At 39.6% G+C, this 25371-nt stretch overlaps 2 protein-coding genes across 9 annotated transcripts in view; one reads left to right on the top strand and one right to left on the bottom strand.

Annotated features, from left to right (window-relative positions):
• The window catches only part of camsap2a (calmodulin regulated spectrin-associated protein family, member 2a), a 148245-nt gene extending 129374 nt beyond the window's left edge, over positions 1 to 18871 (bottom strand). For 6 of the 7 annotated variants that reach the window (XM_034180011.1, XM_034180014.1, XM_034180012.1 and 3 more), the window contains exons 1-2: positions 18307 to 18871; positions 7825 to 8084 (exon numbers count right to left, since the gene is read on the bottom strand). In XM_034180011.1, coding sequence (XP_034035902.1) covers positions 7825 to 8084; positions 18307 to 18445 — 399 coding nt within the window. In that variant the 5' untranslated portion in view covers positions 18446 to 18871. The remainder of the gene's footprint in view (positions 1 to 7824; positions 8085 to 18306) is intronic. The other variant, XM_034180017.1, reaches the window with a different exon arrangement.
• A 1918-nt stretch (positions 18872 to 20789) lies between these two features.
• The window catches only part of ddx59 (DEAD (Asp-Glu-Ala-Asp) box polypeptide 59), a 31562-nt gene continuing 26980 nt past the window's right edge, over positions 20790 to 25371 (top strand). For both annotated transcript variants that reach the window (XM_034180010.1, XM_034180009.1), the window contains exons 1-2: positions 20790 to 20840; positions 24368 to 25214. In XM_034180010.1, coding sequence (XP_034035901.1) covers positions 24384 to 25214 — 831 coding nt within the window. In that variant the 5' untranslated portion in view covers positions 20790 to 20840; positions 24368 to 24383. The remainder of the gene's footprint in view (positions 20841 to 24367; positions 25215 to 25371) is intronic.

The following is a 25371-nucleotide window of genomic DNA, read 5'->3' as shown; positions in this document are numbered from 1 at the left end:
CTACGGTTAGAAGTAATTCCGACTCCTTATCGGTCCACAGGAACGAGGTTGGCACCATGTTTTTAGTTTTTGTGGAAGTGACGACAAGAGAATAAGGCTCCTGATTGGACAGAATTTTAATCAGTACCGCCACCCAAAGGTTTGGCAGACTAATTACAACACATTTATACGGTTCGATGTGGAAGGATTTTTTTTTTAAACGACGTCGTGTGGATGAAGTTTTTTCCCCAAACTGAAAAGGTAAGATATTCGGTTTTACAAATACCCGACAACGTGTGTACATGGCCTTATGTCTGTGAAAGGCACTATATAAATAAATTTACTTACTTACTTACTAATATTGAGTGCACGTTTTACAACATCATGAAAGTTTTAAAACATGCAATTGTGATGACACTTCCAGGGCTCCGTAAAAATGCCTGTTTTTACAAATAAAAATGGAATATTTTAAAAAAGCACATTTATCTTTAAACCAACACATGTCACATTAACGTGTTGGTTTACATAATGGATTACTGAACCAATCACTGTTTAGCACTTTTACCCAGAATGCTTTGCGGTCTGTGTTTGTTACAAAACCTCAGAATTAGTGCCTTATTCAACATTAAAAGATATATGTTATATTTTAACTTTGTACAAGTGACATAATTGACGTTAATGGAGTTATTCTATCAGTATTTTAAAAAAAAACATAAGTTAGTATGACTTTATTTTTCAAGACCTCCGCCTGACCGGCATGTTGAAATTGATAGGGAGTTGGCCTTATGGCTGTTTTTGGTATGTCTCTGTGGTGGGATCGCTGTTGTAAACAAGAGCTTCCAGCAGGAGCAGAATGTTGAAAGAAAAATGATTATGATAAGTAAAGAGTTGATTTTGTGGGTGCTCTCAAGATTTGTCTGTGCTGCTTCCTGCAGGGGGCAGCATGGTCAAACATTCTTGCTTATTCTTTAGGTCTTTTAAGACCTAAAGATCGTGTTTAAAAATCAATTTCAGCACTTTAGTAACTGCAAATGTCCCATAGACAACACCGGAATTTATCAATTATCTGTAACTTCCGATACATTTTTGGGTGGTTTATCGGTTTATCTTTATCAAAGATAACTTTTCAGTTATCTTATCTGTTATCGAAGTTTATTTTTTGGTTATCTGTGCCCACCACATATATACATTTCTCCACGTAATGTGGAGTTGCGTTAGGAAGGGCATCCGGCGTAAAACCTGTGCCAATTCAACATGCAGATCCACCTTGGATTTGCTGTGGTGACCCCGAGTGCAAAAACAAGGGAGCAGCCGAAGGGACTTACATACATATATATATATATATATATATATTTTTTTTTTTTTTTCCAAACTACTTACACCTTCGAAGCAACAATAAAAAGACACAGAATGACACATGGGTGCTGCTTGCATTAAGTAGTTTTCCCATTTCGAGTTTAAATTAAGACTCAAATGCAACATTTACAAAAAGCTTCCTCTAAAAACATAGCAAAACAGGAAAACTCAAAAATCTAAATCCCAGCTGTAAACTCAAAAAGCAAATCCAACCAAAACTTAAATAACTTTTAAATTAGCATTGTAGACCAATTAAAACCAGCCAGACTTTGCAAACAGACTGCAGGCATACTGTGTCCTAATTGTGTCTCAATTGCAACTCAGCGAAGCAGTAAAGCCTCCTATTGAGATCCCTCATTCTAAATAGCATGCTGTTGACTTTCTCGCAAGCTCAGAGCCCACAAAGACAAAGATGAGACATCACAGGAGTGAGACGCCACAGAAACAGTGTTGGCCTTGAGGTCAGAGCCAGCTTGTCATTAGAAAACTGCTGATGTGACTCTTTCATCTCGTGCCACCTTCTTTAATTATTTCCTTCAATACACCAGAACAAATGATACTGACACTTTTCTTTCAACCATAAACATGGGTAATGGATCAAATTTTATTAGGGAGACACAAACTATCAAAAAATATGCATCAGCTATGATACAGTAAACATGAAAAAATTAGCAGAACAAAAAAAAGAAAGACATTTACAAAACTGTGTATATACTCACATACAAAATATGAATGAATGTCTTGATTGTAGCTAAATTAAAAATACAGCAATTCTTCCTGTTTGCTGAACAGTGATTTGTTTATAGTGGAAATAAGGCATGAACAGGAATCAACATAAGATCACTATCCTCAAAATCATTGTTAATTAATGATCTAATTATTGATCATCACTTAGATATGACTGGGTTATTTGAAACCTGGCTTAAACCTACAGCTGTCCTCCCCTTAAATGAGGCCTGCCCACCAGCATATACATTTAGTCACGTCCCTCGTAATGCGAAGCAAGGCGGGGGTGTTGCTCTTATTTATAAATCTAGGTTTAGCTTATTAGCTGTTGGGGATCACAAATATAACTCGGTTGAGCATCTGATTCTCCTCTCTGCTCAGGATATTACGCATTGCCAAGGTCAGAAGAATAAAAATCAGTCGTATTACTTTGTCACTGTATATAGGCCTCCTGGCCCATATTCTGAATTCTTCAATGAATGTGGTGCATTCATCTCTAACTTGTCAACTAGTGCAGATAACATTCTGATTATTGGTGACTTTAACGTTCATATAAATAAGCCTTCTGATCCCCTCTGCAAATCATTTTGTGTAAATTGTGGATGCATTAGGATTTCGGCAATGCATTCGGGACTCGACGACATTAGTGGAAACACCCTGACTTTGGTTCTCGCACGTTGTATTGCTGTCATGAATATTGACATCATGCCTCTTACATCAGTGGTCTCTGTTCACTCACTTATTAAGCTTACAGTTTCGCTGCCGTGTTCAGTGGAACAACAACCTTATATATCACTACGGCGATGCATCAACTCCTCAACTAAGATTAAATTTGAAGCTAAACTGCCTGATGATACTTTTAAGATTATGCTTAAAACTTTCCTTTTTCCTAAAGCTTATAGTTAGGGCTGGATCAGGTGACCCTGAACCATCCCTTAGTTATGCTGCTATAGACTTAGACTGCTGGGGGGTTCCCATGATGCACTGAGTGTTTCTTTCTCTTTTTGCTCTGTATGCACCACTCTGCATTTAATCATTAGTGATTGATCTCTGCTCCCCTCCACAGCATGTCTTTTTCCTGGTTCTCTCCCTCAGCCCCAGCCAGTCCCAGCAGAAGAATGCCCCTCCCTGAGCCTGGTTCTGCTGGAGGTTTCTTCCTGTTAAAAGGGAGTTTTTCCTTCCCACTGTCACCAAGTGCTTGCTCACAGGGGGTCGTTTTGACCGTTGGGGTTTTTCCGTAATTATTGTATGGCTTTGCCTTACAATATAAAGCACCTTGGGGCAACTGTTTGTTGTGATTTGGCGCTATATAAGTAAAATTGATTTGATTTGATTTGATGCCTTAGCTTCACATTTGGCAAATACCCAATCAGTAGACAGTCTTGTGGATAGTTTAAACTCAGTGCTCAAAACTACACTCGACATGATTGCGCCACCTGTGTTAAAACCGCACTCCCCCAAAACAGTCACCTTGGTTCAATGATTACCTGCGTGACCTCAAGCATAAGGCCACAGGTCAAGAACGGAAATGGCGTCGTTCAAAATTAGAAGTATTCCACCTTGCGTGGCGTGACGTTATCTTAGACTATAAGCATGCACTATTGGCTACAAAGCAGACCTATTACTCTGATTTAATCAACAAAAACAAGCATAACTCAAAGTTCTTGTTCGACACGGTTGCAACATTTATTCATGGACAACCACCTACAGTTCGCTCTCCTTTTACAGCACAAGATTTCCTGGATTACTGTGAGAAGAAAATTGAAGACATTAGGTTAAACATATCCCAGCATTCCCTAACCCAGCCACTACGCCCTGCTACTGAGGTGGGCGCCATTACTGAAGTATTACCTAGATTTACAGAATTTGATAGTATCTCACGAGGCATGCTGACAAAACTCAATGTCAACAAAAAGCACAACCTGTTTATATGATCCTATACCAACAAAGCTGTTTAAGGACCTGTGGCCCACTCTTGGGCCAACTGTGCTGGAAATGATTAATTTTTCCTTAACTTCTGGATCTATTCCTAAATGTTTCAAATCTGCAGTGATTAAACCATTACTTAAGAAACCTAATCTTGACCCTAGTGTACTGAAAAACTATCGGCCGATATCAAATCTATCATTTTCCTCTAAAATTCTGGAAAAAGTGGTGTCACGGCAGCTCGTGGACTATCTTACTGAGAATAATCTCTTTGAGCCACTGTAGTCTGCTTTTAGAAAATAGCATTCCACAGAGACAGCTCTCACTAAAGTGGTGAATGATCTTATGCTTACGATGGATTTGGACACCACTACAGTTCTGGTGCTGTTAGATCTCAGTGCTGCAGTTGATACCGTGGATCATCATATTCTACTTGATAGGCTGGAAAATCATTTTGGGATTACTGGGAGTGCCCTTGCATGGCTGACGTTATACTTGACCAGTCGTTCTCACTGTGTTTTGTACAGTAACACTACCTCTAACCTTAGTGACATGAAATTTGGGGTTCCACAGCGGTCCATCTTAGGCCCCCTGCTTTTCTCCCTTCATATAGCGCCCCTTGGGCACATATTGCGGCATTCTGGGATTACCTTTCACTGCTATGCTGATGATACTCAGTTATACATGCCGATAACTGCTGGTAATCTCGTTCACATAAAATCCTTAGAAGATTGCCTTGCATCAGTGAGAAGTTGGAGGTCTAAACTTCTTACTTTTAAACTCTGATAAGACTGAAATGATGGTTCTTGGTCCAGTGAGACATCGGCATCAATTTGACCAGCTAACGCTTAACCTAGGCTCGTGTGTCATACATCACACTGACAAAGTGAGGAACCTTGGGGTAATTTTTGATCCTACATTGTCCTTTGACCTCCACATTAGAAATATTATGATGACTGCTTTTTTCCACCTGCGAAATATAGCAAAGATTTGTCCCATCCTGTCTATGGTTGATGCTGAGACCCTGATCCATTTGTTTATCTCTTCTAGATTGGACTACTGCAATGTTCTATTTTCTGGTTTACCGCAGTCCAGCATTAGGGCTCTCCAGTTGGTTCAAAATGCTGCAGCCAGACTTTTGACACAAAGCAGAAAGTTCGACCACATTACACCCATTTTGACATCCTTTCACTGGCTTCCTGTCCAAGTGAGATCAGATTTTTTTTTTTTTTTTTTTTTGAAATACTTTATTTACAAATAGTGGTTTACAACATATACCTCACAAGTACAAAAAGGTTTTCTATACATTCCACCACCTGTTGTTTTTTTTTTTGTTGTTGTTTTTTAGAACAAACATTTTGGAACTTAAAGAACTCAAAAGGGAGAGAGACGATGCACACCTACACAATAAATATTGCCAGGTGGAATGGTAAAGTAACCGATGAGAGTAGAAAAAAAAAATCTGTTGCCCTCAGTTAAGTTGTACCTCCACAAAGTCTGGTTGTAGAGGTTTAATGTATTTGACCCAGCTTGACCATAATTTAACAAAAGCAGGTTTTTTCAGCTTGATAGAGTAAGTAATTGCTTCCATTACGTATGTCATTCACTATTTTATCCATTCAGATATGGTGAGGGAATCCGGAAGTAGCCATCGTCTTGTAATTGCTTTTTTAGCAGCTGAGATCAGAATAGCTACAAGTGAGATCAGATTTTAAGGTTCTGCTACTAGTCTATAAAACTGTTGATGGACTGGCACCTCCCTACCTAGCTGACCTAATTAAACCTTACGTACTGGCCCGGGCTTTGTGTTCTCAGGGTGCAGGACTACTTTGTGTCCCTAGGGTGAATAAGAAGTCTGCGGGTCACAGAGCATCAGAGCTTTCTCTTATCGTGCCCCTGTTCTGTGGAATGATCTCCCTGTGTCAATAAAACAGTCGGATTCTGTGGAGACTTTCAAGTCCAGACTTAAGACGCACTTATTTTCCCTTTCGTATGGCTAGCATAACGGTATAGTTTTGTTTTACGCTTTTTACTCTTTTACTTCATTTATTAGGAAACTAAGTGGGCCGCAGCCTCAACTTTACCTAAATTCTGGGTCTTTTAGTGAAGCTTACGGCTAGTGGCCGGTGATCATCTTAGGATTTCTTGTTTTTTCTTGTTGTTTAATGCTGACAAATTATACTGTATTTCTTGTCTTTCTGATGTCTGGTTCTGTTTTTTTCTCTCTGTTTAAGGTGCAGCTCCATCCAGAGATGGGAACTGTATTTGTGCTGGAAATCGTCCTGTCTTGTGCACCAACAGCATTTCCTGTATATTCGTTTTGTGAATTGTTTCTGTGAATTGTTCTGTAATTTATGTCTGTAGCATGGCCCAAGCAGAGGGTCACCCCTTTAAGTCTGGTCTGCTTGAGGTTTCTTCCTCAGAGGGAGTTTTTCCTTACCACTGTTGCTCTGGGGGTTAGTAAGGTTAGCCCTTACTTGTGTGAAGCACCTTGAGGCAACTCTGTTGTGATTTGGCGCTATATAAATGAAAATAAATTGAAAAAAATGGAAAAAAAAAATGAACAGGATCACTTCGGACAGAAATATGAGGTTCAAACCACACTCTAATAATCACACATTCAAGATGTTGAGCCAATGTGAAGTAACGCAAACGCAAAGAAAACTAAGATTCCAACGTCAGCTTTGATTTTGAAAGGAAGTTTCACAATGCTGTTAATACGGCATAACATCCTTTTACAGATATGTACAGTTTGTTTAGGGGAGGTGATGGTCTAGTGGTTAAGTGTTGGGCTTGAGACCAAAGGATCCTCGGTTCAAATCCCAGTCTGACCAGAAAATCAGGGCCCTTGGGCAAGGACCTTAATCCCCTAGTTGCTCCCGGTGTGTAGTGTGTACCTTGTATGGCAGCACCCTCACATCAGGGAGAATGTGAGGCATTATTGTAAAGCACTTTGAACATCTGATGCAGATGGAAAAGCACGATATAAATGCAGTCCAATTACCATTTGCACTAACAGTTTGATTTGACTATGGGGTTGGAGGGGTTCATTAAACATTATGAATGTGTTAAGGCTACCCTTGTATGAATGTACTCATTTTATTTTTTTTAAAGTATCAAAGTATGAGAAAAAGACAAAAATAAAGTTCACATCTGTAGGACCCTATGTGATTTTGGCTTCTTTTGACAGCCACATCATATGGTCTGGCCATAGACTGTATGGGTCTAACAGTCCAACATGGCGGCGGCAGAATAGAGCCATGGGGGAATCTGTTGCTATGGAGCACTGTATGGAGCTTCACCTCTTGCTATGCCAAGAACACTGAGATCCTTAAGTGGAATAAGTGGGTTTCCACATCCTTTTTTTATACTGTTATGCTCATTTAAGTTGATTTAACTCAATTTAGTTCAGTTTACTTAAAAGGTTAAATCAATTAAGTTATGTTAAGCAATATATTTTTTCAAATATTTTAAGTAATACAATTGTTATTGCTACTTAAACATTCTTAGGTAATAAGTTACGACAAACATTTTGAGTATTTTCAGTTTATTTGGTTTTGCAGCATAGGTTAGCCCTACTATTTCTAAGCCCTAAGTTTTTTGTTTTTTTTTAAACCTAACCAAAAAAACCTTGCTGCATTGACTAGAAGAAAAAGAAAAAAATGATTAACATAAAATAAGCCTTGGGTGCTGAGAAAAGTGCTAAGACAAACTGTAGTGCTGGAAAACCCCAAATAGAGAAATGGAGATACAGTTAAAAACAAATAGCCATCTACTTTCCTATGACCTCTTGTCAGCATCGTCAAGCTTCAAAAAAGGATGAATAACTTCTCTTACCATTTGAAGAGGCCTTTTTCTGAGGTCCCTCTCGGTCACCAGTCGCTCTTGGTCAGTGACATAGAGGCCTCGCTCCGCTAGCGTTTGGATGACAGCGTCGTGACCCAGCAGGGGTTTGGCTGCATCACTCTTTAGGATGAGGCTTCCAGCCCTGCAGTAGAAATCTGCAGACAGCAGTAGGCTGGCTACAGGCGGCTTGAGATGCTCCTGGTCATACTGGTCAGTGTAGAAGGGGTCCCTAAGGTCTGCTGGGATGCTGTCTGTAAAAAAAAGGATGGAAGAAAAAGGGATTGTCTGTCAGTGTTTTTACTTACAGGGTGAGAAAACAAGTGGAAAACAGAGGTTGTCAAAAATTGTTAATGAAATCAAGCTCATTAGTATTTGCAAAACTTCAGAACATATGTGATTTATAAAACAGAATTACAGATCTAAATGGCTTCATGAATCTTCGGCAACAGTGTTTATCGAAGTACCATTATTCTCACATCATCTCAGCTCTTAAATTGTACCTGGAATGAGATATAGCTGTTTTTCCATAAAGTATGAAATGGTGGAACAATGATCTTGCATTGCCCACTTGTATGAACATCTTGTTTGTGATCGAGTATTATTCAAAACTAGAAGAGTCACTTACATCAGTTATAAAGAAATATAAACCGTATGATACTTTATGGTAAATCTGTGTGGAGGAGACAGTTCTCAAAAACTGAGTGACTTTGCAAGAAGGAGAAGAGTGAGGAAAGCCACCAAGACACCCTGGCACCCAGAAGAAGTTGTAGACTTTTTTTTTAACCATCAGAGAGCCTCATCCACAACAACCACAAAAGGCTCCAAGCTGTCATGGTATTAAGAACAGGAGTATGTAAACTTTTGTTCAGGGTCATTTAGGTAGTTTCTATTGTCATTATGATTTTAAAAAGAGTAAACACAGTTGTTTGACAATAAATGGCTTCACCCAACCACTAACCATGAGTGAAACAAGTTTTGATGTTATCATTCATATTCTCTGAAAAATGGCTATAAAACCAAAACTTCTGTCAGGGTATCTAAACTTTTGAACACTACTGTATGTACATGTGATTTCTTAGTTGTTGGGTTTTTTCATTTTTAATAAATATGCAAAATTCTCTAAAAAAAAATCACAGTTATCATGGGGTATTGTCTGTATAATTTTGAGGGAAAAAAATTAATTTCATCCATTTTGGAATAAGGCTGTAACAGAACAAAATGTGAAAAAAGTGAAGCACTGTGAATACTTTCCACGTGCACTGTATAAATTCATGTTTGTGTTAAATAGTAACCATAATATATATATATATAAGACCATTGAGCCAAAATGTTGACCTTGGCCAGTGACCTGTACCAAAATCACATCACTTCATCCTTTGTTGACCTTCAATAATTCAAACAAGTCCAGGTCCAGATCCAGATCAGATCAACATCCTTCGAGTTATTTTTTATTTTAGTTATTTTGTTCACACATGGATGGACACACAAGAACCAAAAGCAATACCCCTACATGTGGTACCACTGCACATAATATAAAGATAAAGAATGCAACTCTTAATTTTGTGGAAATTCTCACTATTTTTTTTTCTTTCAACTGCTCCCATTTGCTTGAAGTCACCACAGGATCTGGCACAGATCCACATTGGGATTTGGCACAAGTTTTACACCAGATGCCCTTATTGGCGCAATTGCAGTCCTACATGCAAAAACAGGCACAGTGGTCTCCCAGCCAAGTACCAGTAAGGACCTAATCTGCTGCACTCCTGGAACCAGATGGAATGTTGAGGCCAAACTTTATTTATTTAACAATATTGACCACATGTGTATGAATGGTACCAATTAAATAACTCAAGACACAATGGTTCAAATCTTACACTGTTAAAGATCTTTTTCCACAAGTTATTTATATTAGGTGAAAAGGTATATACAATTACAGTCCAACAAGGTACGATATCCTAATTTCATTAGTGATCAAATTAAGTGAACCCTGGATTCATCATTGTCAACAGATTGTCCTAATAGATAAAGACATATAACACAATGCTAAAATACCCTCAGCCGTATAAGCATAAAAACAGGAAACAGAGTGTGACCTTTTGACCTCTTAAAATAGGTCAAGGTTAGCAAACTGGTCAAACTGTCCAAGGTCTGTGTTCCAAGAATGTTCCCTGTCAATTTGAAGACCTTGGCAGGAATAGGACTGGACTTATGCTGAGCACAGACAGAAGGACAGACAGACACAAGGCCTTCATAATACCCAATGGCCATATTTTGGCCTCAGCTAAAAATGTGCCCTCACTAACACGAAGAACATGTACAACATATTCCCACCCAACCCAACCAGAATCCCTGCCGTGCACCCACCCACATTAAAGAGCGTTAAAGAATGTGACAGAGAACAAAAAAGAAAACAAACAAATAACACACAAAAACTGGAACTTCATGACTTGTGACAGTCGCAAAACAAAATTCCCTTAAAAATCAAGTCACAATAAAGTGAGGATAAACTGGTATATCGTGATGACTGATTCATTCCACATCCAAAACAGATTTTTGGCTTTACTGAGGATTTTCATCCCTTGGGTGAACAGATTGTCTGCCATTATTTCTGAAGTGTGTTTCTTTTTTCATTACCGTGCTATGACACTATTTTGACGTCGATACGTGTGGATAGATCTAAGCGTTGCTATAGCAACTGCAATGGGAGTGGAACCCAATCGATTCATCTCATCGCCCCGTCTGTGTCTCTGTTCAGCTCCCTGGGAACACCCCTCTCACTGCCTGCCTCATTACAGACAGACAATGTGCACGCGTGTGTGTAGCACCTCAAGCAAACCCACCACAGACTACAAATAATTCATTGTTTTCTTTTGTCCTGCAATCTTTCTTCCCAGCTTTCACTGAGACAAGAAGCATTTTTTCCGAAAAATTGTCCGATAATGAAAACTATGCATATATAAGAGAGCCAAAGCCTTTAATTAACTGGTTTTGAAAGAGGCATTAATGCTGAATGTCAAGATATTCAGTTCATCACTGTTCAATCAGCAGGGTGATCGTGACCCCGGGGGGGGGGGGTCTGAATACATACAAACATAAGCACCCATCCTCCATCCAACACAGAGACAAAATATCACCTGCTCACCCTGATCATTATCAGCAGGGTCACCTACTGATGCACTCTGCGTTATTAAAGATTTTATTATTTTCCGGTTGGCACAATGTAGCACACGGGACTGAACCCTGAAAAGAAATGAATCCTTTGTGTTATCTTGTGTATATCCTCCACAAGGAGGACGGACTGAGCTACACTACCTTGGAGATATTTGGAATTCAAGATTTAGTATATGTAACTCAGCACTGCATGTGGATAGACAGGGTCCTGTTATACCATTAAAAAATAAAGTAAAATAAAAAATTATTCTCTTCTGACATTAAATCAATCTGCTTTCTTGAGCATGCCCGTTCAATAAGGTGTTGGCGCCATACATAGCAAGCTCCAATATCAGAAAGTGTGCAATCTTCTGCTCTACTCCTCCATGTCTGACCCAACAGTATCCTGCACTCTACTGACTGCTCCATTTGTTCATTAATTGCTTAAGACATTTGTAATGCAAAGTTTCCAGACCTTCTTTAGTTCCAGATTCTAAAATTCATGATGATTAGTGTGGGATCTGGAGGAGCAAAAAGATTAACAATGGAAATAATAATTAGTTGCACACTTTAAATACACTGATTTAGTACTTTCACTGTCTGGTTCTGAATTCAAACAGAAGAATTTCTGGCCTGAACATGATTTGGTTGACCTGTATTGAGCATTGAGGAGGACAAAAATATATTTAACTGCACATTTATTTATACGCAAGTCATTTTTGTCCTCCATAAAGTGGTATAATAAATAATAACATGCATTATGAGTAGGAATTGTTTGAGGGAGGTGATGGTCTAGTGGTTAAGCGTTGGGCTTCCTCAAGTTGCTCCCGATGTGTAGTAAGCACCTTGCATGGCAGCAAACTGACATCGGTGTGTTTGTGTGAATGGGCGAATGTGAGGCATAATTGTAAAGCGCTTTACCACCATGTTTTCTATGTCTGTAGTGTGCTGAGGCAGCAGGCTGAAGGCAGCTGACATGAACAGACTCAACAAGCTCATCTGGAGAGCTGGCTCTGTCCTGGGGGTTGAGCTGGAGTCTGTGGTGGAGGTGTCAGTGTGAAGGATGCTGAGGAAACTGCTCAGCATCCGGGACAGAACCTCCCACCCCCTGCAAGCCACACTAATGTCCTGTCAGAGCACCAAGGTACACTACAGAACGCCACAGGAGGTCTTTCCTACCTGTGGCAATCAGGCTGTAAAACTCCTCCCCTTCTACAGGATGAATACATAACTGAACAGAGTTATTCAGTTACTCAGACTTGAACATCTTGTGCAAATGTTTAAAAAATACATAATACCTAATTGAACAGAGTTATTCAGAGTTATTCAGCTACTCAGAGTTATGTGCAATACTGCTGAACATCTTGTACAAATGTCAAAATGTCATTGTTCACTGTTTACTGGTAATGTTTCGGTACTCTGGCAAATAATTTCCTTTGGGATAAATAAAGTTGATCTTATTCTTTTTGCTTCCTGAGAGCAAAACATCTGCTGGTTTGTTCATCTCCTGAATCTCTTTTGCTGCATATTGCTGATATGTTGCTTCACTGATGTAATGAGGTGCACACATTTGAAGCACTCAGAGGAGCGTGGGCAGGAACCTGAAGAAGAGCTCATCTGATTTCTGTAGCGCTCTCTCTTTCTCTCTCTCTCTCTCTCTCGCTCTCTCTTTCAGCTGCTGTATTTTTGGAATAAGCCCATTTCATTCAGTCTTGACAGAAAAAAAAAATGTGTGTAGGATCTGGAACTGTATGTTTTCTGGGTTACTTCAAGCATAGTCTTGAGGAAATTATGCGCTCTGCAGGTTCCTGCAGCAGAATACCTTTAAGACTCAACAAAGTACAGCAAACCCAAAGCAGAAGAAACCTTCAAATGCTTGGCTTCAGTCTTTGTCTCATTTTAATGTTGCAGAAGCTACAGTTGCATAGTCTTAATTTTAAAAGTATCTCCAGCGAAGGTGTGATGGTCAAGTGGTTAAAGCAGTGGACTTGTGACCTGAGGCTCCTTGGTTCAAATCCCCATCAGACCAGAAAATCACTCAGGACCCTTGGTATTGGGTTAGGTATTAGCCAACTAACTCCCCTGTCAATTTTGTTGACTAAATATCAGATGATTTTAGTCAACTAAAACTAGACTAAACCCATTCAGATAATCTAAAGTGCGACTAAAACTAACTGACATTTGGGTCGATTATGGCTAAATATGCTGTCAAACTAAACATTGGTTGCATACATAAATTTACATACAGCTTGGCTAAAAACTGCCTATATATACAGTATTCCATCTCATCAAACATTACAGTCAGTGTTTCAGATGATCATTATGTCAGATTTCCAGTTAGTCAGACATTTACACAACCAGATGAATACCCCATTAAACAACGTGGAAGGCTGCAGAAATCACTTTTTGAAGGTTCTGAAGGTTTAAGGATGGCATCATTACTGTTTAATTAGGGTGCCTTTGCTTGTATTTAAGGGCCTACCTGGAGAACCAGTGCCTCATTTGTTTAAGAACAGGGAAATAAAAATCTAAAGGCAAGGCCTTTGGGGCAACATTTTGCATCTCCACAAGTTAGATTCCTCCATAGAAGTAATCTCTAAAAGATTACCACAAGGTACCACTAAAAACTGTGCAAGGAGCCCCAAATAAACACCTAGGAATGAAGAAACCCCCTTTCCTAAAGATCCAACATAACCTCACAATAATAGCTAAGGAACTGAAGAAGAACCTGGAGGCATCAGACAGAAGTGTGACATCATCCACCTAACAGAGAGCACTCCACTACTATAAACATGGGGGAACCTATTAATCCCAAACTGACATTAAAATAAGGTAATCACTTATACTTAAGACTTTCAAGCACTGATTGACATAAATGTACACTGTACCTCAGGGGCCAACCACAATAACTGTATCTTCAACTTGAAAACAAGTAATGGAGCAAATAAATAAAAATGCTGATACAAGCACCAAATTTGGCATGATGATTCCCATGGTAGTACTTACCAAATGTGGTCAATTGGCCACTTGAAAATCCTAGAAAGCTTTGATTTTTCCAAGATGGCCACCAAAATGCCCTACGGAAAATTACTTTTTAGATAGAATTGCACATATCACAAATTATGTTTTACAGCATCAGTAAAATCCAAAATAGTGTCTAATTTCAAGATGGCCCCAAAGTTGACTCCAAAATATTTTTTTCCTCACAAAAATGTCATTACTTATTTGATCTGTGTGATCTTGTCAAATTGTTGGCTTTCAACCATGCTGACTGGATTTTTCATGATCCAACAACAATATGACACTCTTAGCAACATAAATTTCCATTTGACTATGTTGACTGCAGATATTAAAAACAACAACACAATATATTCAACAGTAAACACCTTTTAATAAGCCTACATGCAGTAGTTTCGAGAGGTAGACTTTCAAAACATGCTGGACAGAAACTATTCATACTAAATGTAATAAAGGTCACGCTCACGTGGCACATAATTTAAAATAAAACACAAATAAATATCATAAAAAATAAATATCATAAATAACAAATTCAAATATAGCAAAATGAAATTTGAAATCAATATCATTTTAATCTATAGCAAATAAGTGATTTCTAACCTTGTAAAATAGCCACCATCTTGAATTTTCAAGTGGCCAATTGACCATATATGGTAATTAATATAATGAAAATCACCAGACCAAAAGTGGTGCTTGTACCACTAAATGCATGATTTTTGCATTATCTGCTCCACTAAAGGACTCCTTTAATGTGTCAGAAATGTTCAGAGAGACTAAGAAGATATTTCTTAGCACAAGTTAACACAAGGCAAAACCTGAAGAGCAAGTGTGTATGTGTGTGTGTGTGTGTAGCATTGATCACGGGCAAACTGGGGAGAGTTGATATTTGCTATTTGATATGCTTATGTATTTTGGGTCAAGGATGAACACCGGACTAATATTTTTAGAAAGACTGGAGATATTAGGTAACAACAGTGAACAATGGACTTTGACATTGAGCCTGGTTCTGCTGGAGGTTTCTTCCTGTTAAAAGGGAGTTTTTCCTTCCCACTGTCGCCAAGTGCTTGCTCACAGGGGGTCGTTTTGACCATTGGGGTTTTTACATAATTATTGTATGGCCTTGCCTTACAATATAAAGCGCCTTGGGGCAACTGTTTGTTGCGATTTGGCGCTATATAAATAAAATTGATTGATTGACATCACCATTGATCAGTCCCTGATAACCAGACAAGCTCTGAACAAAGGAAATATCTCAACCTAGCCAGTTGTAAAACATGACATCAACAAAATGTGCCAAATACAATTAATCACAAAACTTTCTCATTTTAATTTCCTTTTAGTTCAAATCATTATAGAAACTTTGCATAATTTATTACCACTCTTGAAAAATTGTCAGTCACCTATTTTATAAACACTACCCAGTCTAGAGCCTGTGGATCCCCGCAGGCAACGCGCTACTACATAAATAATAGGCGAAAGGCCTGTTTTACACCACAGGGCTTTATTCAGTCAATTCAATCAATCAAACTGCTGCCCATTTGTGATCTGTTTTCATCGGACGTCTGTAATTGTCCGTAGGTATCAATGCTTGTCTGATAAAGTCACATGGAATAGACATGTCTAGGGTGGACATCACAGCCAGTGTGGTCTGGAGCAGAATCCAGCCCATCAGAGAGTAAGCAGGGATACAGATAGTGTTTGGCTTAAATACGTACATAATAACACCTGCCGGTGAATGTCATGGAGTGTCACGATTCCATTCACTGCTGATTTATACAATATCACAAAAGTATTACATATGATAATTCAGACTGCAACAATGGAAAACAGAGCGGTTCCTCTGCAGCAAATTGAATGCAAAAGAAAAGCCGGAATAGCCACCTGCAGGAACAACAGGACATATCGTACCAGGTCAACAAATGAAGCTACACTGACACAGAGTAGTAACCCAGGACCATCTTCCTGCAAATGAAATCATGGCTCTTGATAGTATGCCTTTGTCTGGATTCTTTCTATATATTCCACATCTGAACAGTCTCTATCTCCAAAACTTGAGACACAGCCAAGTTTCAAATCCATGCATCCCATAGGAAGTCTTATTATCAATATTAATAATAATAATAATAATAATAATAATCCATCCATTTTCTTCCGCTTTATCCGGAGTCGGGTCGCGGGGGCAGCAGCTCAAGCAAAGCCGCCCAGACCTCCCGATCCACACACACCTCCTCCAGCTCCTCCGGGGGAACCCCAAGGCGTTCCCAAGCCAGCCGAGAGATGTAGTCCCTCCAGCGTGTTCTGGGTCTTCCCCGGGGCCTCCTCCCAGTGGGACGTGCCCGGAACACCTCTCCAGCGAGGCGTCCAGGGGGCATCCGGAAAAGATGCCCGAGCCACCTCAACTGACTCCTTTCAACGTGAAGGAGCAGCGGCTCGACTCCGAGCTCCTCCCGAGTGACCGAGCTCCTCACCCTATCTCTAAGGGAGCGCCCAGCCACCCGGCGGAGGAAACTCATCTCGGCCGCTTGTACTCGCGATCTCGTTCTTTTGGTCATGAGCCAAATCTCATGACCATAGGTGAGGATCGGAACGTAGATCGATCGGTAAATCGAGAGCTTTGCCCCCCTACTCAACTCTCTATTCACCACGACGGTCCGATACAGTGACCGCATCACTGCAGATGCTGCACCGATCCGTCTATCGATCTCAATAATAATAATAATAATAATAATAATAATAATGAATGTGGCTTATTGGTTAGCACTGTTCCCTCACAGCGAGAAGGTGGCGGGGTCGCTTCCCACCTGGGCCTTTCTGGGTGGAGTCTGCATGTTCTCTTTGTGCTCGCGTGGGTTCCCTGTTGGTGCTCTGGCTCCTTCCCACTTCTAAACACATGCAGGTTAGGTGAACTGGAAACTTTAAATTGACTGTAGAAATGTGTCCGAGTATGAATGAGTTACTTTGTCGATATGTGGCCCAGTGACAGACTGGTTTCCTGTCCTGGATGTACCCACCATTCACTTTATGATTACTGGGACGGGCTCCAATCCCCCATGACCCTTAATTGGAGTACGTGGGTATAGAAAATGCATGCATGCATTCTGACATGTTATATCACTATGTCAAGATAGGAAAGAAAATTTTTGTGTTATCTCCCTATACAATGACAACATAGGGTTTATTCTAATCTGTTGTACGAGGGTAGGCTGAAAGGTTCTAAGGCTCACTATAATGCAGTTAATGCATTACTCCTTCATGGGGAGCCTTAGAACTTTTCAGCCTACCCTCGTATTCTATGAACTGAGATACTGTGAACCTGCTCCATTCAGGATTCACAGTACCAAAAAAACACAATAATTTGCATTGTATTTGAACATTATTGTAGTGTCATACTTGACATCGCAGATGACATCATGGCGGAGAGCAGAAGGTTTGTGTCCATGGATACTGATGGGATAAATGCTCTTCTATCCAAGAAAGACAGTGAGAGTACCGCGAAAAGTATCAAGGAAAGTTCCGCACTGTTCAAGGAGTTTTTAGCGAAGGACGACGGGAAAAGATTTGCATGGTTTTTCACCTGACGAGTTTGAGAAGCTTCCCACTGCTGTGCTCCAAGTCTGGCCAGAGGCTGAAACACAGTACCATGAATACGGTATGGGATATCCAGGTACCTTAAGGATAAGGGTATTGACATTATGAGGAATCCTGAGTTTGAACAGGAAATGACTTAGCAAATTTTTCACACAATTGTAAAGATAAATTTATTAACTACACAGATGTATAATAAAACAAATGGTAACTGGCTTATCGGGCAGCATAATGGTGTCACCGCTCTGGGATCATTGTTGCCCGCAGCCTTCGGCCTTGGGCAATAATGATCCCTCGGGGTGACATTCCATTCACCAGTCACCATTTGTATAATGTCCCATACAGCAGCAATGCTGATCATTTATAATAAAATGTCACAAAAAAATTTAAACCAGAACATTTTGTGCATTACCTTTTTCATTGTTATGCAATAATTAAAGAGAAAACCTGTACTGTACATTATTGTGAGTATTTTAAATTTGGCAAGGATAATGTTCCACACAGCAGCGGTGTAGGTAAAATGACGTCATCGTAAATTTTTAAACCAAAAACAAAATAATTTGTCTATTACATTTTCATTACAGAATAATTAAAGGTGACGGCTGCACTGTATATCACGGTATTTTGTATGGTCACGTGACTTTTCGCTGATAATTTGGCCTGGATGATGTTCCATACTGCAGCATGCAGGTAGGTCAGAGTAGGGAGCTGAAAGCCTACCTGTCCCGTAGGCTTTGGCCACCAGCCACGTGAGGCTGCAACAGATTTTGGCTCTGGAGAAGTCGTAGTGCTCGTAAGACTTTATTGCTGGAGCAACGAAGATCTTCTTTACATCCCTGACGTCCTGAACTTCATCCATATTTGTCCCTGAATGTTCTTGGTTTATTATTTTTTATATACCTCACGGGGCAGCACGACGCGGTCGCATCCCGCCACAGGCAACAACAATAAATATGGCTTTAATAAAGTCTAAAGGTGCTTTTCCCGCAAAGCATTCAGCGCTCATTCAGTGACAAACACAAGCCCGGCTGCCGTTATTTGTCTTGTTTTTGTCTCTTTGACACAATGAGTCTAGTGTCGGTGTTTTACATCCATTCTGCTCCCCAGCGGTAAAAATGCGCTCCGTCGGGTCGAACCGCGAAGGTTTCTGTGGACATCAGAGGAAAAACTGTTGTTCAAGTGGAATAAAAATAAAAATATTTCCATTCCTCGGGTTGTGTAGAAGCAGGTTTCTCTCGTTCATGTCCTTGTAAGGAAGAGCCGTCCGCGGGCTGTGGATTCCCTCCTCTGCGGCGGGCGAACAGTGGCTGCTCAAACCCTGCAGCCTGCGCCTCTCTGCGCTGCACTGCGCATGCGCGGATGACACCTTCGGGTGCTGTTGGAAATCTAAAATGAATTCTGACACAGTTAAGACTTCACGCATTTATTATACGCACACGTTTCCTAGTTTTATTTATTTTCTACGTGAAGGTCTGTAATTTAGAAGAAAACCGTTTTGTATTTAATGCGATTTTGTTTTTCCAATTTTTGAGTGGTCATCCGCAACTATCAAGTGTATAGGTAACTTCATTGGTTCGGAATTCCTAATTAGTTTTTAAAAATCTATTTATATTTTTGTTGGAATAAAAATGTTTCCACATTTCACATATTGTTTTCTATTGATAAATACACAAAACACCCAGAACAACTTTCAATAATAAAAGTACACTACAACATTCCAACAGAGCGATCTTTTTCTATTTTTTTCGTTTTCTATTGATTTCTATTGAACACATTAATAGGGGGGGGGGGGGGGGGGGACCAAACTCTGCACTTTAATGAAAATTATTTTTTATTTGCATCCCTAAGAAAACACATTTTGCTTAAAAAAAAGTGACCTGTATTTTCATAGGCGTTTTCTTTTTGATCTTCAAATCAGAAGTAAAATTCAGTGAGCTGCTGAGTCTATTTACAGTTTTAGTACACATTTGTATTTAATTTAGATAATCTTTTAATTATGCTTAGAATGTAATTTTACAGTCCTGGTCAGAATTATTGGTACCCATATATTTTAAGTGCATAATTTAAATTCTTTTCACAAATAAGTGCAAATTAGTAAATTCTGCATAATCAGAATATTTAGAAAATATATATATTTGGTATTTCAATATTAAAAACATGAAATAATATGGAATAATAAACTAAATAGTAATTTTGTTAATATAAAAATCCATCATCCATCCAGTTTCAGTACCCGCTTACTTCAGTTAAGGGTCACGGGGTAATAGCAAAATTACAAAATACAATTTAATCAAATGTCCAAGAATGGACATCGCAGGAAACAATTTGATGTTTTGAAAACATCTCAGAAACATTTTGGTTTGGTCGGTAAAATATTTTGGGGAAATGTTTTGAAAACATTAAAGTGTAGACTCTCCGAAACATCTTGAAAATGTTTTAGGCAATACACCCAAAATGTTTTGTAAAGCTTTTCTCCATCAAAAAGTAAGTCTCTTTGGCTGCTCTCTTTTTTGCACTCAGGTCACCACTGCAGATCTGAGGTGGACCTCCAAGTTGAATTGGCACAAGTTTTACGCCGGATGCCCTTCCTGACACAACTCCACATTACATGGAGAAATGTGGCAATGGTGGGGTTTAAACCAAGAACCTTCTGCACTGAAACCAAGTCCACTAACCCCTCGGCCCCCACCCCTGCACCAAAACGTTTCTTGATCAATATTTCAATAATAAAATCTCTCTTTACAATAAAATGTCCAATCTGCACTTGTATGTATTGTGAGTATTGTCTCTACAGGGATATAGTTTGTCTATAAGGTCTATTCATTCCTCATCAGTGATCTCATCACGGTGAGACTCTGCGGGAGTGAGTGGGGGTGTCACTGCTGTCCCTGCAAAAATTAAAAATAAAAATCATCACAGTTACAGTAACAGATTCCGATATCATCAATATACATAATCAAAGGGAAAATTAATGGTTAAGAGAAATGAACTGCATACGTATACAAGTGATTATTGAGAAGAATTCAAAAAGAAACCCAATCAAAAAAGTTGCCAAGGTTTTGATTTTACTTTACTTTTTTTACTTACTTTACTTTTTAAGTTTATTTTCATAATAATGTAACTAAACTGTGACCACTGAACCCGGTGAAGTTGAAGTTGCACACAAACACAAACGCACTACAGTTCCCATCATGCAACTGAACATGTGCGTCATTAGTGTGCGCTTAGAATTGCTTTGAAAAGGGGTTCAGAAGGTAAGAGTCAGCGATGTTTTTAACGTTTAGACATGATTTGGTTATGATTTAACTGTTTCTCAATAAAATGCTCTGATAGCATGAACGCACATACGACAGTGTATGCAAAATAAAATTAGCGTAAGAATAGAAGGGATACAGATTAAATACAGATATGTGTAGTCAGTATTAACATTTAGCCGAACCGTATTTAATCAGTCGTTTTTATTTTAAATACAAATTGGGTGTGAGTGGGTATATGGTGGATGAGAGGAAAGAAGAATTGGAAAAAAGTGAAAGATACCTATGGTCACTGAAACTCCATGTCACCAAGGGAAAAATAAATAAAGTGATAGAACTGACAGTTACTGCAGAAGAAAACATGGAAGTCCACTAAACGTACCTAAGAATGACAAAAATACCATGCTTTAAGTATTTAGATCTTGCATATAAAGAAGAAAGACAGTACAGATGGTTGCCCAGTTCCGGATCACCTTTTTTAAAGTCCCGCTATATGGAGCCATAATGCAACTGAATGTCCTTTATTGTGTATTGTTGCATTAGGTATTTGGATGTTATCAAATCAAATCAATTTTATTTATATAGCACCAAATCACAACAATAGTTGCCCCAAGGTGCTTTATATTGCAAGGAAAAAGCCATACAATAATTACGGAAAAACCCCAACGGTCAAAACGACCCCCTGTGAGCAAGCACTTGGCGACAGTGGGAAGGAAAAACTCCCTTTTAACAGGAAGAAACCTCCAGCAGAACCAGGCTCAGGGAGGGGCAGTCTTCTGCTGGGACTGGTTGGGGCTGAGGGAGAGAACCAGGAAAAAGACATGCTGTGGAGGGGAGCAGAGATCAGTCACTAATGATTAAATGCAGAGTGGTGCATACAGAGCAAAAAGAGAAAGAAACACTCAGTGCATCATGGGAACCCCCCAGCAGTCTAAGTCTATAGCAGCATAACTAAGGGATGGTTCAGGGTCACCTGATCCAGCCCTAACTATAAGCTTTAGCAAAAAGGAAAGTTTTAAGCTAATCTTAAAAGTAGAGAGGGTGTCTGTCTCCCTGATCTGAATTGGGAGCTGGTTCCACAGGAGAGGAGCCTGAAAGCTGAAGGCTCTGCCTCCCATTCTATTCTTACAAACCCTAGGAACTACAAGTAAGCCTGCAGTCTGAGAGCGAAGCGCTCTATTGGGGTGATATAGTACTATGAGGTCCCTAAGATAAGATGGGACCTGATTATTCAAAACCTTATAAGTAAGAAGAAGAATTTTAAATTCTATTCTAGAATTAACAGGAAGCCTATGAAGAAAGGCCAATATGGGTGAAATATGCAATCTCCTTCTAGTCCCTGTCAGTACTCTAGCTGCAGCATTTTGAATTAACTGAAGGCTTTTCAGGGAACTTTTAGGACAACCTGATAATAATGAATTACAATAGTCCAGCCTAGAGGAAATAAATGCATGAATTAGTTTTTCAGCATCACTCTGAGACAAGACCTTTCTAATTTTAGAGATATTGCGCAAATGCAAAAAAGCAGTCCTACATATTTGTTTAATATGCGCATTGAATGACATATCCTGATCAAAAATGACTCCAAGATTTCTCACAGTATTACTAGAGGTCAGGGTAATGCCATCCAGAGTAAGGATCTGGTTAGACACCATGTTTCTAAGATTTGTGGGGCCAAGTACAATAACTTCAGTTTTATCTGAGTTTAAAAGCAGGAAATTAGAGGTCATCCATGTCTTTATGTCTGTAAGACAATCCTGCAATTTAACTAATTGGTGTGTGTCCTCTGGCTTCATGGATAGATAAAGCTGGGTATCATCTGCGTAACAATGAAAATGTAAGCAATGCTGTCTAATAATACTGCCTAAGGGAAGCATGTATAAAGTGAATAAAATTGGTCCTAGCACAGAACCTTGTGGAACTCCATAATTAACCTTAGTCTGTGAAGAAGATTCCCCATTTACATGAACAAATTGTAATCTATTAGATAAATATGATTCAAACCACCGCAGCACAGTGTCTTTAATACCTATGGCATGCTCTAATCTCTGTAATAAAGTTTTTATGTTCAACAGTATCAAAAGCAGCACTGAGGTCTAACAGGACAAGCACAGAGATGAGTCCACTGTCTGAGGCCATAAGAAGATCATTTGTAACCTTCGCTAATGCTGTTTCTGTACTATGATGAATTCTGAAACCTGACTGAAACTCTTCAAATAGACCATTCCTCTGCAGATGATCAGTTAGCTGTTTTACAACTACCCTTTCAAGAATTTTTGAGAGAAAAGGAAGGTTGGAGATTGGCCTATAATTAGCTAAGATAGCTGGGTCAAGTGATGGCTTTTTAAGTAATGGTTTAATTACTGCCACCTTAAAAGCCTGTGGTACATAGCCAACTAATAAAGATAGATTGATCATATTTAAGATCGAAGCATTAAATAATGGTAGGGCTTCCTTGAGCAGCTTGGTAGGAATGGGGTCTAATAGACATGTTGATGGTTTGGAGGAAGTGACTGATGAAAATAACTGAGACAGAACAATCGGAGAGAAAGAGTCTAACCAAATACCGGCATCACTGAAAGAATCCAAAGAGAACGATATGTCTTTGGGATGGTTATGAGTAATTTTTTCTCTAATAGTTAAAATTTTATTAGCATTAGCTAGCTGAAGAAGTCAGGATGGGGTAGCCCTTCTACTTAAAGTGTGAAGCCACATTATGTGTGGTGCAAATATTTGCCGGAAATGGATCACTTTGCCGGTTCTGGATCACAACTGTGTCACTTTGGGTTCATTCCTGGCATCTTGCTGGAGCCCTTCTAATGCAGAATGATACACACTGTGCCCGAGAATGTGTTTTGAACACAAAATGATATAAATTATACTTATTAAATGAGAATTTACTTAGTTTCGAAAGGCACTGTTATACGTTTTTATGAGCAAAAAATGAAGTGTGGAGGTGAGATTTCTCCCGAATTAAAAAGTAAAAGCCCCCACATTAATGCCCATTTGTGATGTTGAGATGACCCCCATAGTACACATGGCTCACAAGTACTGACACGAGTCTGCTGCTTCAGTGATCCGCAACCGGCAAGTTTTCGTGTCGGAGATAAATGTGTGCAGCAATTAAACAGCAAGACATAACACACTGACATTTTCTACCCAAGTAAGTAAGTATTTTCCCACTCTAGAACCAAAAACACTGAATGGCTAACTCACCTTTGCTACGTCTTAGAGATCGTTACTTTCAAACTTGCAGGAATGAGTGAGTGAGAAAAGCGCGCACACCGCAGACACCGGGATGTTTTGATTCCTCTGCTGATCACAAGGATGGCTGCATCCAGTCGAGCTTGTGGTCGTTTGTAGACAAAACATCAGTCTTTCCATTGGTACCAAGTATTAGCTTATTCACACTGATTATGAGAAACGGCGGCGCTATAATTTATATTTGTGAAATTAGAGGGGGAAAAGATCCCTGCAAAACACTGACATTGAATAGGCCCTTACAAATGTTTTTCTAATGTTTACAGAATAAATTCCAAAAGAATGTTTATGCCAAGAGCTCTCAAAGTAAAGAGACCTATAGATACCACAGGCCAAGTTTTAAAGAAGAAAATAAAGGTGTTCCAGGAGGATCGAAGCAAAGAAAGAAGTCCAGAGATAAATGTTCCACAGGAGGAACCACATGAAGACACCAAAACAGATCAGGAGACTGTTCAAGCCAATGCAGATGCTGCAGCTTTGAAGGAGATAGCAGACAGCCAGTTGTCTTCTTTAGATGATATTGAGGAGGAAGATGAGGAACCTGTGAAATCATTCAAAAAAAGCCAGAGGTGGCCAGAGCCTGGGGAGCCTGTCTGTGTGATGTGTGGTCGCTACGGAGAGTACATCTGTGACAGTACCGACAATGATGTCTGCAGTCTGGAATGCAAAGCGAAACACTTGATCCTGTTGGGGTTTGGGACTGGAGCGGATGTGTTTACTAACAAGAACTCAGATGTGGATAAAAGCACCCCTGAACCTCAACAACCACCTGCTGATAGCAGCATAGCAGATGAACATGAAAAGGAGTACTCCTACAGTGAAGATCCATTCATATCAGATCTCACAGAGGAGCAGGTGACACGGATTAGACAGGAGCTCGGCATTGAAATCCAGGGGAGGGATGTCAGTCGACCCATCATTGAGTTTGAACATTGTGGCTTTCCTGCCTTGCTGTATGGCAACCTAAAGAAGGCTGGCTACCAGACACCCACACCAGTCCAGATGCAGATGGTGCCTGTCGGCCTCTGTGGCAGGGATTTGATTGCCAGTGCTGACACAGGATCAGGGAAGACCATGGCCTTCCTGCTGCCAGTGGTGGTGAAAGCGATGCAGGTATACTAACATCACATCCCTTCCTGTTTTTTTTACTTATTAGCCTTATTAGCAACACATCCACATAATTGTACACCAAAATATCAGACTCTGCTTTTTTAGTTGGGAAACTATGGTAACCTTATATGGCAGTCACAATAATGCACACCTGCATTTT

The sequence above is a fragment of the Thalassophryne amazonica genome, chromosome 10 (genome assembly GCF_902500255.1).
Source record: "Thalassophryne amazonica chromosome 10, fThaAma1.1, whole genome shotgun sequence".
Taxonomy (NCBI): Eukaryota; Metazoa; Chordata; class Actinopteri; order Batrachoidiformes; family Batrachoididae; genus Thalassophryne; species Thalassophryne amazonica.
This window is presented reverse-complemented; position numbering and strand designations above follow the sequence as displayed.